At 45.2% G+C, this 15510-nt stretch overlaps 1 protein-coding gene and 1 pseudogene across 4 annotated transcripts in view; both read right to left on the bottom strand.

The window, feature by feature from the left end:
* Positions 1–2992, bottom strand: part of LOC111964269 (pleckstrin homology-like domain family B member 2) — a 22799-nt gene extending 19807 nt beyond the window's left edge. For all 4 annotated transcript variants that reach the window (XM_070443682.1, XM_070443684.1, XM_070443686.1 and 1 more), the window contains exon 1: positions 1974–2992. In XM_070443682.1, the coding sequence (XP_070299783.1) occupies positions 1974–2972 (999 nt within the window). In that variant the 5' untranslated portion in view covers positions 2973–2992. The remainder of the gene's footprint in view (positions 1–1973) is intronic.
* A 2674-nt stretch (positions 2993–5666) lies between these two features.
* Positions 5667–14687, bottom strand: LOC111964268 (pleckstrin homology-like domain family B member 1; annotated as a pseudogene).
* Between the last annotated feature and the right edge of the window lie 823 nt (positions 14688–15510).

Genomic DNA, 15510 nt, shown 5'->3' with positions numbered 1-15510 from the left:
GCACTCGGTGCCTCTCCCTGTAGATGAGGGACTGGTGTTAATCACTGGTCCTCTCCCTGTAAATGATGGGACTGTTTTAACGGCAACTGGCGCTCTCCCTGTAACGTGTGACTGTGTTAACCACTGGTCCTCTCCCTGTAATGTGTGACTGTGGTTAACCACTGGTCATTTCCTGTAATGTGTGACTGGTGTTAATCACTGTAGTCATCTGCCCCTGTAATGTGTGGACTGTGTTAATCACTGTGGTCGCTCTTCCCTGTAATGTGTGAACTGTGTTAACAACTGGTCCTCTCCTGTAATGTGTGACTGTGTTAACCACTGGTCCTCTCCTGTAATTGTGTGACTGTGTTAAGCACTGTATCTCTGTAATGTGTGACTGTGTTAATCACTGGTCTCTCCCTGTAATGTGTGACTGTGTTAATCACTGGTCCTCTTCCTGTAATGTGTGACTGTGTTAACCACTGGTCCTCTCCCTGTAATGTGTGACTGTGTTAACCACATGGTCATCTCCCTGTAATGTGTGACTGTGTTAACCACTGGTCCTCTCCCTGTAATGTGTGACTGTGTTAACCACTGGTCCTCTTCCTGTAATGTGTGACTGTGTTACCACTGGTCCTCTTCCTGTAATGTGTGACTGTGTTTAATCACTGGTCTCTCCCTGTTAATGTGTGGATGTGTGTTAATCAACTGGTCCCTCTTCCTGTAATGTGTGACTGTGTTAAACTGGTCCTCTCCTGTAAAGTGTGTGACTGTGTTAACCACTGGTCCTCTCCCTGTAATGTGTGAACTGTGTTTAACCACTGGTCCTCTCCCTGTAATGGTGTGACTGTGTGTAACACTGGTCCATCGTCTGGTTGAGGGCTGTGTAAACTGGTCTCTTAATGTAATGGGACTGTGTTAACAAACTGGTCCTCTTCCTGTAAGTGCCGACTTGTGTTAATCACTGGTCCTCTCCCCGTAATGAGGGACTGTGTTAACCACTGGTCATCTCCCTGTAATGTGTGACTGTGTTAATCCAGTGGTTAACACAGTCACACATTACAGGAAGAGGACCAGTGGTTAACACAGTCACACATTACAGGAAGAGGACCAGTGGTTAACACAGTCACATATTATTGCCAATGTACTACTCATTAGACTCAGACTGTGCTATTGGGATCCAATTGTTTCATAGATGGGTATTTTCATCTATTTACAGTCTTTTGTCAACACAATGGGATCATGTCATCACCCAAAAGCCCAATCAAACAACCTATAAACTACCCATAGAAACACAATAAAACCAGAGAAACCACATTTCAAATGTAATCAAGTGATTTTCCGAGGAACACAAAGTTCAAATGAGTCTTAACCAGTCTGACCAACAGTCTGACCAACAGTCTGACCAACAGTCTGACCAACAGTCTGACCAACTGGTTCATGGCGCACCGCTCCGTGTGTTCCATCTCTTTACAGCAGGAGTGTGAGAGTGTGTTCAGTCAATGAAACATGATGACAACTAGCCAGCCCAGAACATCCAATTAGCCTTCTCAAGAAATAAAAGCTGAAATCAAAGCACTATAAGCACTTTCATGTATTCATAACAGTCCCTAGTAAAGAGACGGGACCAGACGAACTAGCAGAATGAAACATTTACATTTACATTTACATTTAAGTCATTTAGCAGACGCTCTTATCCAGAGCGACTTACAAATTGGAAAGTTCATACATATTCATCCTGGTCCCCCCCGTGGGGAATGAACCCACAACCCTGGCGTTGCAAGCGCCATGCTCTACCAACTGAGCCACACGGAAACCAGGTGTCGAAGTCACACAATCAGAGCCTGCTAGAGTAGTAGACTCTAGACTGAAGAATAAAGGCAGGATAATAATAATAATAATAATGACATAATAATAAAAAAGGTTTAATAATAATTAATAAAGTGCATTAGACAACAAGTAAAATGATTGATCTAAGGCTGTGTTTATCTCACCAGTCTCTGCACCTCCTGTTCTCTGAGCCTCTCGTCTCTCTGGTGCTTGTGGTAGTCTGTAAGCTCCTCCTTCCCATTCAGAGAGCTGATGCTGCCTCTTCTTGATCTCAGCCCCAGCCCACCCTTCCCAAAGGACTGCCTCCTCTCCCCCAGGCCCAGGTCCAGGCAGGGTGAGGAGCCCCGCAGGCCCCCATGCTCCAGTTCACAGCCCAGAGAGGCCAGAGAGGCCAGGCTAGCCCTGCGGGGAGTACCCGGTACGCTGGCCGTTGCTAGCACTGTTACGTCTGGCGGCCGCTCCAGAGGAGACAGGCTGCGCCTCGTTTTGGAGGACATGGGCACAGAACCCTTCTCCCCTCTGTGGGAGCCCATGGAGCGGCGTGGGGGCAGGGACAGGGCTGCGGAGTCTGCCGACCGGTGGAGGCGGGGTAGAGAGCGGCTGTGGGTAGAGCCCAGGCCGTTGAGTGACCCTGTAGAGTACTTCCTCTGACGTGGTGCAGGGTCCATACCATTGTCCCCGTTCCGGCCCTGGGCATAGAACCTGCGGCCTAGACGAGGGCTGGAGGGCATGCTGGCCGCCCCACTGTGGCCCTGAGGAGGACTGGGTGCAGGCTCCCCATAGGAAGAGGAACCATTCCACATGGACAGGAGAGAACTGGCTACTTTTGGGCGATGACTGTCAGAGGAGCTAGAGAGGAGCAGGCTGTCCTGTGATTGGTGGCGTGAGCGGGTGTATGGCAGTTTGGGGCTGAGAGGACGCTCACCCTGGCGAGGGGAGGGGGGCATGCTACTGCTGGTCATGTAGGGGAGGCCTCTGGAGGAGAGGGGGCGCTCGGAGCTCCTGTGGGCAGTGGGGGACACAGGGCTGGGAGGAGGCAGGCTGAGGTAGGTGCGGGTAGATTCTGCGCTGGCCCTCAGGCTAGCCTCTAGAGCACTCTTCCGGCGTTGCAGAGTCTCCATCAGGTCCTGCAGCTCCGCCTTCGATCGGGAGCCTCTCATCATGGTGCCACCCACTGAGCCGCCATTGCCTGTTGCTGCAGTCTTTTACACCCAGTCTGGTGCCGAAACCATTCAGATACATAGAAAACCAAACTCTCATTAATCATTGTACCAGTGGGTGAGAAACAAGTTATTTGATCCACTGACAGATTTTGCCAGATTTTCCTACTTACAAAGCATGTAGAGGTCTGTCATTTTTGATCATAGGTACACCTTCAACTGTGATGAGAAGATACTCTAAAACAAAAATCCAGAAACCAATCACATTGGTATGATTTTTAAGTAATTAATTTTGGCATTTTATTGCCATAGACATTAAGTATTTGATTACATCAGGAAAAGCAGAACTTAATATTTGCGTTACAGACAAACCTTAGTTTGTAATTACAGACGCCATCATACGTTTCCGTGTAGTTCTTGACCAGGTTTCACACACTTGCCAAGCAGGGGATTTTGCGCCCACTCCTCCATACAGCACCTTCTCCAGATCCTTCAACGGTTTCGGCGGCTGTCCCTGGGAATACGGACTTTCGGCTCCCTCCAAAGATTTTCTATTGCGGTTCAGGTCTGGAGACTGCTAGCGCCACTCCGGACCCTTTGAGATTGCTTCTTACGGAAGCCAACTCCTTAGTTGCCCTCGGCCTGTGTGTTTCGGCGGTCGTTGTCATGCTGAGAAGGGACCCACGCCACTTACCCATCTTTTCAAATGCTCTTACTGAGGAGGGAAGGAGTTGTTGTTGGTCAAGGATTTCTCGCGATACATGGTGCCACCGTCCATCCTACCCCCTCAATTACGGTTGCAGTGAGCTCATGAGTGTCCTGATCCTGTCCCCTTTGCAGAAAAAGCCATCCCAAAAAGCAGCCAAACACAAAGAATGATGTTTCCAGCGCCTCCATGGGCTGTCAGCGTTCGGATGGTGTTTCTGGGCGGGTTGGTCCTGTACTCATTCCTTCTATTCTCCCAAACACCGCGAGTGAGAGTTATGAGAGCCAAAAAGCTCTTATTTTCTGTCTCATCCAGGACCACATCTATTGACCCCTTCTCCATTCCTCCTTCTGGATTCATCCAGCAATGGTCATTGCGCAAACTTCAGACGTGGCCTTGGGGACATGCCGCTGGCTTGAGAGCAGCGGGAAACCTTGCCTGTAATCTCTGGCCTTGCAGGCATTTTATAGTCCATGACGGCGTACCAGGGTGTTACTAATGGTTTTCTCTTGAGACTGTCGGCTCCCAGCTCTCTTCAGGTCATTGACCAGGTCCCTGCGCGTGTTAGTTCTAGGGACTGATCCCTCACATTCCTCCATGAATTCGAATTGATTGCCCCCCCGAAGCGTTGAAGGATCTTGCATGGAGCCCCAGACCAGGCAGGGTCGTGACATTTCGACTCTCCTTTCGTACTCACTACTTGAACTTCTTCCATTTTTTTTCTATAATAGATGTCAAGTGCCAACCAGTTGATCGTTGCCTTCCACCAAGCTGGCTGCCTCATATGTTCCTGAAGCCCATCCCAGCCTTGTACAGGTCTACAATTTATCCCTGATGTCCTTACACAGCTCTCTGGTCTTGGCCATTGTGGAGAGGTTGGAGTCTGTTTGATTGAGTGTGTGGGACAGGTGTCTCTTTATACAGGTAACGAGTCAAACAGGTGCAGTTAATACAGGTAATGAGTGGAGAACAGGAGGGCTTCTTAAAGAAAAACTAACAGGTCTGTGAGAGCCGGAATTCTTACTGGTTGGTAGGTGATCAAATACTTATGTCATGCAATAAAATGCAAATTAATTACTTAAAAATCATACAATGTGATTTCTGGATTTTGTTTTTAGACTCCGTCTCTCACAGTTGAAGTGTACCTAGTGTGATTAATATAATGACCAGACCTCTACATGCTTTGTAAGTAGGAAAACCTGCAAAATCGGCAGTGTATCAAATACTTGTTCTCCCCACTGTATATATGATCCTGTCTTGGAGCACAGTAAAACACACCCTATACTCAAGCCTAAAGCCAAAAAGCTGAGAGAGACTGAGGCAACCAGCCTGAGTGGGATCTAATAACCAAACAGTGATCAGCCCCTGTAGTATGCTGACTAAGGAGGGAGAAACCAGCGAAGAACGTCCTTCAGACGGTTCTGGGCCCAAAACAAACAGTCTGTGGTTAAGGAAAGCTTCTTCTAAAAATGGAAGAATGCTGGCGGAGTGAGACAGGCCGGAATACCTTTGTAGTTTCTGGCACTGAGGGAGAGCCTGGACCCTGAGGAATCACCTCTGTCAGCACGCCCCTTCCTCCCACCGACCCGGCACCCGCGGCCCAGTATGCAGTGCAGGGTTTCTGCTCTGAGACCACCTGGGCTGGCTGACCTCAGGCTCTGTTTATCTGTGCTGACATGCTGTCATTTGTTCTCTCAGCGGATAAACTCACACTGGACAGGGGAGAATGTGGTGGACTTCCATTTATTTATACCTTACATGGGCAGTTTGACCCAAGGACTTTGGCTGTGTACATACTCGCTTAGCTGAAGAGTATAACCGTCAGACTTCAGTAAAGCAGAGTAGAGTCAAGCAGAGCCAGAGCATGACCCTTGCCCCCAGCAGACAAAGAGACAGATAGATAGAGAGAGAATGAATACATTCTGAACTCTGAGAACCACTTCCTTACCACACAGCCATCACAGTGACACCTTGGCACTTCTGGAGGTTCCTCATGCAGGGGAAAAGGGGATAACCAGGGGAGAATGGCAGTAGGATTGGGAAATGTAGAGAAATAGCGGTAAGAGTGTAGTCTTCAAGGTTGTGTGAGAGAGAGATCGGTCCCTACCTGAGCTGTAGCCCATAGTGGCGACAGGACTCTTCTGGGGCTGCATGCTCTTCATACGTCTGGCCTCCTCAGGGTGGTTAAAGCGGAAGAAGTAGGATTTACCCAGACAGAGTGTGAATCCTGGATAAACAACAGTCAGAACTGACTCTCTCACAAATACACACACATTCACCAGAGCGCTTTGTAGAGTATTTTGAACACAGCCATACACACACACTCACACACAACAGCATGTTTCTACCTTGGAGTACAGTTTTCTCCAATTACATCAACGCCCAAGTAAAACACATTGTTTAATGCAGAGGTCAGTAGTGTAAGACATTGTCACGATGCCTCAGTCCAGGCAGCATATGGAGCACATTGCAGATACCCTGTTCTCTAAACCATACTCTCTGGAGCCGAGGAGCTAAATGAGGAAACCTTACAGAGTAGGAAAACAGATCCTAGGAAAATAATTCAGCCTCCAGCATTAATGGTATCTGAGATGGAAACAAAATTCTCCTCACTTTTGTGGACAAAGAATTGACGACTGAGAAGGCTGCTCTGTGTCCCTGAATCAATATGCCATTTCTCTTTTATCTATGTCATTGAGCAGGGCTGTCTTCTACACTGAGCCACTGTGATGATTTCAGCAATATTTACCCTCTGAGACTGGGGCTATGACAGAGATGTACAACTCCCTCCCCCCAAACACACACGCGCACACACACACACACACTTCAGGGTCGGAGTCTTCTGGGTCTGATAATCCAAGGTTTCCTGCTCTGCCAGGCTGATGGTTCTTCAGGAAGTGGGGTATCCTTTTACACAGTCAGCTACATACAATCCATCAGCATTAGTTAGTTCTCCCTGCTCTGGCCACCTGAAACAGCTTTCCCTCATATGAGAAGTGGGGTGGGGGGGTTTAAAGCATCACAGCAGGGCAGCAAGGCAGAGCAAAAACCAGACAGAGGATTTTTGTTTTATACACACCATTGGGGAAACCCAATTCACAGAGTCCTCCTACACATTTGGGTTCTACTCAATGTGTGTGTGTTATATGACTAGCCTTCCACTGGAACTACGGCTACTTTGTGAAATGATATAGTAGGCTGTATATTACTAACTGATAAGACCTGTAATAAATTGTTCTAATAAAACATCTTCGCAACAACGTAATCCTCTATTAATAATCTGTCTACTACAGAGAATGGCGGTGTGATACCTCAGATAATCAAACACCCAGGGCTCAGGGAATCCCCCTCTCACAGCCCCTTCTGAGAATAGTAGCCTATCCCTTTTTGTCTAATTAAGTAACCACATAATGACCACTAATGACATGGTTCTTTTGGAGCAAAGATGTAAAAATGAGGGACCAATGCGCAGGCCGCTCGACTTCTGATTCGGGACCAATGCGCAGGCCGCTCGACTTCTGATTAGGGACCAATGCGCAGGCCGCTCGACTTCTGATTAGGGACCAATGTGCAGGCCGCTCGACTTCTGATTAGGGACCAATGCGCAGGCCGCTCGACTTCTGATTAGGGACCAATGCGCAGGCCGCTCGACTTCTGATTAGGGACCAATGCACAGGCCGCTCGACTTCTGATTAGGGACCAATGCGCAGGCCGCTCGAACTCTGCATGCATCTATGCTACCTCCCAATCACATAAAAAAATAAGAGTGATCAATTTACATAATTCTTAGAAATAAGTAGGACTATTGCCATTATTGTTTATTTTTCCCCAAGGAGTACCAACCCACTTCTGGGAAACGTGCAATGAGTACCAAACCACTTCGGGGAAACTTGCAAGGAGTAGCAAACCACTTCGGCGAAACGGTGTAACCATATGAAAATGATTAAGAAAAGCGCACTCTTGGCCATACAGCTCTATTTTTTATTTATTTAACCTTTGTTTAACTAGGCAAGTCAGTTAAGAACAAATTCTGATTTACAATGACGGCCTACCCCTGACGTCGCAGGGCCAATTGTGCGCAACCCTATGGGACTCCAAATCACGGCCGGATTGTGATACAGCCTGAGATGCACTGAGATGCAGTGCCTTAGACCGCTACGCCACTCACGAGCCCCTTTAAACCCTCTCAAATTTAAACAGTCCCCTAAAAGGTGTGCGGCATATCCTACTACTGAGTCCATACAAAAATGCACTTCGGGTATTTCAATGGCTTTAAAATAAAATAAGAACATTGACTATTTTGCGCGTAACTCTTTGACAAACTGGACATAACCAAATAAAACCATGTATAGCCTACAATTGAACAATGAATCCAAACTGGAGTTCGCGAAAGATTACTGACTGGTTAAAAAAGTTATTATCCTGCAAGATGAGGAGGGAGAATGGTGAAACAGACACGCATCTTCTCTGGAGCAACTTTTGAAAACGTCTGAGATGTTTTTGTTTCGAGGACGACAACTAACCTTTGTGTGCTGTCCCATTCAAACTGTTGAGCGTTGGTGATGGACGGAACTCCTCTGCCTTGGATTAGCATGACAAAGGGACAGAGGCGCTTCCCACTGCTACCTTGACGAGTCCTCAGACACTCCTCCCCGTTCTCAGACGGAGCCCCAAACCCGGGGACTGCGCAAGTCTGGTTGGCTGATTTGGGTGGTCGCAGACGCGCCAAATTGGGGAGGGGAGGGGGCTTTGGCGGGACGGCGGAGAAGGGGGTGGGTGACGGGGGATGCTGTAACCCCAACCCCAAGGGACAGTTAAAAATGTTTTTTTAAATGTAACCTTTTTTAACTAGGCAGTTCGAGTTTACAAACGTGGATATCGACTTTTCCAAAAAATACATCTCTTCCTACCTTGTAGGCCTACCCAGTATCAAAGGCTTGGATTGACAATCTCCTAATGTCGTTGAACTTTCTGTTGTTTTTGTGCACAGTTTGGATTGATTAACTGATTGATTTTATTTGTCAGTAAAAAAGACATACAGTATATATACTCAGTATAAATATTTGTAAAGTGACCAGGATTGCACAATAAAGTCGGGGATTTATTTCCATTGTGTGTAAATACTTAGTGCACATCATTTTTTTAAATTTTAAATTCCCATGCACCGAAAAAAAACTGTTAAATAGGTTCCATCGCATTCTTAACTCTAGGCCTGCACATATGCACATTCTGGTAACCTATTGGCACATGCGGTCTAGCCAACAGCTCACAGATACAGTACGGGTATATGCTACATGAGGAGGATTTATTATGGACAAAAGTGTGAGATTATTTTTATTTGTCAAATGCCAGCCAATCATTGATCATCATGTCACCAGAATAAGACTCTCGTTATTTATTGAAAGGAGCATCAAGCTCATCACCGTGCACATTCACTACCCTGTGAAGTTAATCATCATTTATTTAATCTAGCCTGATAAATGGCATGCTTTCCCATGATGTCGTGACATGTTTTATCCGAAATGTAGGACTACTTTACTCGCATAAAAGGGTTGGATGTAAACCTGGTTAATGTAAAGCCATTTTGAGAATGCTGGAATGATATTTAGGATGAATGTGCGCATGCCTACAGGAGATTTTTGAAGTAGCCTAATCAGATTAAAACATAGTGTCTGGTTGTGTTTATGCCATATATAAAATGTAATACCTTTTAAAAGTTAAATGACAAATATTTAGGCTGTATTGAAGCGTTAGGTTGTAGGTGCGTGAAAGCAAAACATATTTTTTTATACAACCCCTCCCCTATTTTGACCGCCCCCCCCCCCTCTTTCCCACAGTACATTTAGAACTGACCCTAATCGACCCAAGCTGACAAAGCAGTCCAAAGAGCAATGTCTAAACAAAATCATCAGCACGTTGTGCACATCACTCAAGTCTCTAATCAGTGCTTTTCCTTGTTATTTCAACACCTAAAAATGTAGACCACTGTATGTTTCCCTTAGGGCATTAAAAACGACAGAACAGGTAGAGCTACTACAATGGTCCTGGTAACACTACAAACACTAATACATATGGCTAACATTATAATAATATAATAAAATTATAATATAACTCATATTAAACTGATACAAAGAGCAGTGACAGTGACTTATGACTAACAAATTCACGACTGTCATCCTCAGAGTATGACCGTGGGATAGTGTGTATGTGTGTGTGTGTTACTGTCTGTGTGTTTTGGTGTATTTGTACCAAGTGAAGTTAGGCAGTGAGGCAGGGGCCTCGCCCACTGCTGAATCCTTCAGGCTCTGCTCTCCATCACACCACAACTGCTGTTACATCATGGGGAGGGGCTGCTGATTACTTCCAGATGCTGCTCTTTAGTCCTTGTTGAAAATCTCTCTCAACACACACTCTGACTCACACAGACTCTTGTGCGCGAGTGCGCGTGCACACACACACACACCACACACACACACACACACACACACACACACACACACACACACACACACACACACAACACACAACACAACACACACACACACAACACACACACACACACACACACACACACACACACACACACACACACCAACACAGTATAAACACACCAACAATTTTCTCTCTTACACGCCAATGATGCAGAGATGATGAGTGGTGATCAAGTCGATGTGTAATGTTATTTCATACACTGCGTGTGAAGGAGGGGAGTGAATACCAGACACGTACTGTACCATACTTAGTATCTTTGCTGAGAAGCATCTGTGTGTTTGTGTGTCTAGGAACTGCGAGCACAGAAACTTTATCGACTACTACCCCTTCTACTGTAAACACTACTGTCCCACACAGACTAGGGAGATCCCAGTGAGAATATATAGATGTATACTTTGGACTCCGACATTGCTCGTCCTAATATTTTTATATTTCTTAATTCCTGTCAGGTGGTGGTTAACTGGTGCAGTGAATCAGGCACAGGAGAGCAGAAATGAGTGTACAAGGTATACTGGTCACTCGAAAATAATGGCCGTAAATACATAACCCAGCAAACATAACCAGCTGACAAGTACTGCCATGAACAATCAATAAACACGCACACTAACATGTGGGAAACAGAGGGTTAAATAATGAACATGTAATTGGGGAATAGAAACCAGGTGTGTAGGAAACAAAGACAAAATAAATGGAAAATGGAAAATGAAAAGTGGATTGGCGATGGCTAAAAGACCGGTGACGTCGACCGCCGAACGCCGCCCAAACAAGGAGAGGGACCGACTTCGGCGGAAGTTGTGACAATTCCATTCTTTTACTTTTATATTTGTGTATATTGTTGTGTATTGTTAGATATTATTGCAGTGTTGAAGCTAGGAACACAAGCATTTTGCAACACCTGCAATAACATCTGCTAAATATGTGTATGTGATCAATACAATTGGATTTGATTTGATTTAAAGAGTGGAGGAGGAGTGGGTATGATAGGTCCAGTATTACTCCTAGGGAGAGTCAGAGTTACAGCATTTGTGAAGTCTCACCCCACTAAGCACCTCACCCAATCTCAGGGCGGGCCTACTGTATGTCAACAGCCTGGCCTGATGGGTAACTGACCGGCGACAAGAAATCATTAATTCTCACAGTTTGTTGTCCTAACACTACAGGAGATTACATCCTTAGACAAGACCAGAGGAGTTGAAAATATTTTCTACTTCACCTCAATCTGATACTTGTATCCATCTGTATGTTTGCATATGAACCATTTAATACATGTGTATGTTGATGACAAGTGTGTGTGTGGGTATGCATGCATGTGCATATGTGAGTGTGTGTATTACAAGTGTATTACCTTGTGTCAGCAATGTTGGCTTTGAGACATGGACTCCATCAAGTGAGCACATGTTTCCGGAAGGGTGAAGGGTGATGACTCCTCCTCTGTTTATAATACGACAATGCTCTGCCTCTATACCCAGGCCCTCAATAGTGATGTCTTGAGGTACGGACGCATCCTCTCGGCCAATTCGGGTCACACCTGAAACACAGAAAAGTCTCGTCATTGAAAGCTACTGTCTCTGTAGCACATAGCACCGCATATGAAACATCAACACACGGCAGGTTAAGAGCGTTGGGCCAGTAACCAAAAGGAATCCCAAGGTGGAAAAATCTGCTGTAGAGGGGTTGGGTTGAATGCGTTCAGTTGTGCAACTGACTAGGTAACACCTTTCCCCTTTCTTTCATGTATACAGTAGTGCTGGTCATAACCCCTCTACATTTAGCACTGGTTCATTTAAAAGGCATGTGACTATGCACTGATATTATGGCATTCACACAGCATTGCTAAGTCAAATCATCCTGGGTTTTAGCAGCCAAGAGACACACTCACACCAGAGTACTTGCAGTTCAGTGCCTCCCTTTTGGGAAATACAGGAAGTCTACAGAACTGTGTTTGTGTTCTCTAGATATCAACTGGACTTTATTTACATAAATGCATCTAGGTTATTTCTTTGTGTGTGTGTGTGTGTGTGTGTGTGTGTGAGCTGTGTGTGTGTGTGTGTGTGTGTGTGTGTGTGTGTGTGTGTGTGTGTGTGTGTGTGTGTGTGTGTGTCGTGCGTGCGTGCGTGCGTGTGTGTGTGTGTGTGTGTGTGTTGTATAGTGTGTGTGTGTGTATAGTGTGCATACCTTCATTTAGGGGCATAAGTGTGATGGCAACACTGAGCCGGCCACTGCCCAGGCCAACCAGTGAGGTGTGGTCGTCTGTACCTTCAGGCCTCCTCCAGTCTCTATCAGGTTGAGTGGTGGCCTCTGTGGGGAAAGAGAGAGTGAGGTAGGGTCCTGGAGTAGTGCTGTGAGCTTTAACAAAATAGAGAGTGTGTGTGTGTCACAGGAGGTTGGTGGCACCTTATTGGGGAGGACGGGCTCGTGGTAATGGCTGGAGTGGAATAGGTGGAATGGTATCAAATACAACACACATGGTTTCCATGTGCTTGATGCCATTCCATTTGCTCAGTTCCAGTCATTATTATGAGCCGTCCTCCCCTTAGAGCCTCCACTGGTGTGTGTGTGTGTGTGTGTGTGTGTGTGTGTGTGTGTGTGTGTGTGTGTGTGTGTGTGTGTGTGTGTGTGTGTGTGTGTGTGTGTGTGTGTGTGTGTGGTGTGTGTGTGTGTGTGTGTGTGTGTGTGTGTGTGTGTGTGTGTGTGTGTACTCACCATGGGTGTAGCTAGAACTTTCTGATCAGACTCTGCCTGGGACTGGCTCTCTGTACAGCTGCTTGTGTCTGAGTCCTATAAACCAACAGAACACACAAACACACAGACACACACACACACACACAGACACACATACACACACACACATACACACACACACAGACACACACTAACAACTCTCTGAGAACAGATGGATGTTATAGGAAGTTCCAGAGGGAGATGGCCTTACATCAGGATGGAGAATGTGGTGGGAAAAGGAATGGGAGTGGTTTAGGAGAGAAAATTAGGAACAGATTCAGGGGATTTTGAGAGAGGGGGAGCGAGACAGAAACTACAGAAAGAGAAAGTGAGAGAATTGTTGAAAAGATCTAAATAGAATAGAGAAACAGAGAGTTAGTAAAAGTAAAAGTAGAAAAAAACAAGTAACCTCGAAAATTGAGGAGTGAGGACAAGTTATTCAACTCAGACTGACAAATCACAATAATCCAGATAGAGCTGAAACTAATGTGAAGTGTTAATCCCACTGCTCCAGTCTCCTGCTAGTTTCTAGGTATGTCCTTGTGCCCCAGGAGTTGTGAAAACTCATGCATTTCCTCTCATTGAAAGCTCATGTCCTGTATGAGGTCACTGGTAATACCATCATATTATTCCCTAACTTCAGGGGCAGTTGGGACTTGGGCATTTCCACAGTAACAGAGCGATGTCGAGACTCATATTTTTTTTTAAACACTAAACACACATTTACTTGAAGAAGAGTGCGGCACAAACAGCACAAACGTCATCCTGTTACCAAACTTCTTTTTTTTTAATGTTCTGTGGKAATTGTTAAAAGTAATCCTTGTGTAATCCTACTTTGAGTTGTATGGTTTGATTACTTTGCAACCATTGGTTTTTGTTCGGCATTAATTTTAAAGTGAGTCTCAGCATTACTCTGTTAAAAACCCATCTAAGCAGAAACAGATTGTGTGTTCACTCAGCTGTGTTATTGCATGTCAAAACACCCATGCTGTGTTTAGGCTCTGGGAACCAGGTCATGGTCCAGAGTGAATCTTTAATAGTGGGCTATCGTCTGAAAGTCCATCATGAGCTCACGAGGGGAATGACACAACCGGGCAAAGGGTCACTATATATCACTATATCTACCACCATTTCCCTTCAAGAGTTCAAGAGTCAGCTCCTGATCTATATAGTATTAATCAATTGATAAATCGTTACATCCTCCACAAGTATTCAAAGTAATTTCTGTCCTAATGACCATGGACATACAGTTGTGTTTACAGTGTAAATACCATCAGAGTGTTGTGTCTCACATCTCTCCTCCAATGAAATCCTAGTAACAGCTCTCATCTGGGGTCAGATCATAAAATGTAAAGGAATTTGGGTTTTTGATACATTTGTATCTGCTGCTGCAAGTCACATTATTCAGAGGATAATAATGTAGCCATTGTTACCCGCAGTGTTCAGGATTACAACGTCTGTAGCCTACTATCAGAGACTGTTTAAAAATGAGAAAATAACTAACAGTGTAGGAAGCAATTCTCTTTTAAATCAGTTAGAGCTTCAAGCTAGTCAGACCACTTGTAAAATTGTAGGAAAAAAACGTACCATTGTTGAAGTCGAACTGCAAGCTTCAGTTATAACTCCCGAAATGGACGTTAATGGCAAATTAATCTAATTACGAGGAGGGCATCTCTTTACAGGGCGAGACACTGTCAGTTGGGGGGGGGGTTCTTCGGTGCCATTAAGGTCTCGACTCTCGACAGAATATTCACAAGTCCAAAAGAAGACTGTAGCATTATTGGTGGAATGAAACTTGCGGATTGTCATCTCTTCTGGACGGAAGGATACATATTTTTGTAAACAGGAAACCCCCCCCCCCCTCCCCTTAAAGACCTTGAGGGGAGGGTAGTGAGTTTTTTCCCTGGTTTACATTCGCTCTTCTGCTCATATTTTCCCTATAAACAATGGCTTGATTTACTTTTGATATTACCCTAATAAAGTTTAGAAACGTTTGTGAAGGTTTGGTATGGTGTGGCTATTATTAAGCTTTAGCTACAGCAGGCCTGTGATATAAAGGCAGTGCACCCCAGCGCTGCAACTGACTCTGACAGTTGACCTTGAGGTGAGGAGTACTGCTTCAGGCCTACCAGAGTTACTCCTATAATCTAACAATATAATGCTTATCTTTATACAAAATATTTGGATTGAAAATGTATGAGTTACCCTCCTTCTGTACGTCTATTTCTGCATAGCAGACGAAGTAGACATCTGACATAAAGAAATGCATGTCGGTGTCGTAGCATGCCACCAGCATATCTCTATCTCTATGGGGTAACCTCTACATGATCGGTGTGCCCCCCGCGGGACGGTTGAGCTAACATGCGCTAATGGGATTAGCATGAGGTTGTACATACAAGAACATTTCCCAGGACATAGACATATCTGATATGGGCAGAAAGCTTCAATTCTTGTTAATCTAACTGCACTGTCCAGTTTACAGTAGCTATTACAGTAAAATAATACCATGCATTGTTTGAGGAGAGTGCACAGTTATGAACTTGAAATTTGAGCAGACTTGATACAACATCTTGAACAGAAATGCAATGGTTCATTGGATCAGTCTAAAACTTTGCACATACA

The sequence above is a fragment of the Salvelinus sp. IW2-2015 genome, linkage group LG5, assembly GCF_002910315.2.
Source record: "Salvelinus sp. IW2-2015 linkage group LG5, ASM291031v2, whole genome shotgun sequence".
Lineage (NCBI taxonomy): Eukaryota > Metazoa > Chordata > Actinopteri > Salmoniformes > Salmonidae > Salvelinus > Salvelinus sp. IW2-2015.
The sequence above is the reverse complement of the archived record's forward strand: the minus strand, read 5'-3'. Positions and strand labels throughout refer to the sequence as shown.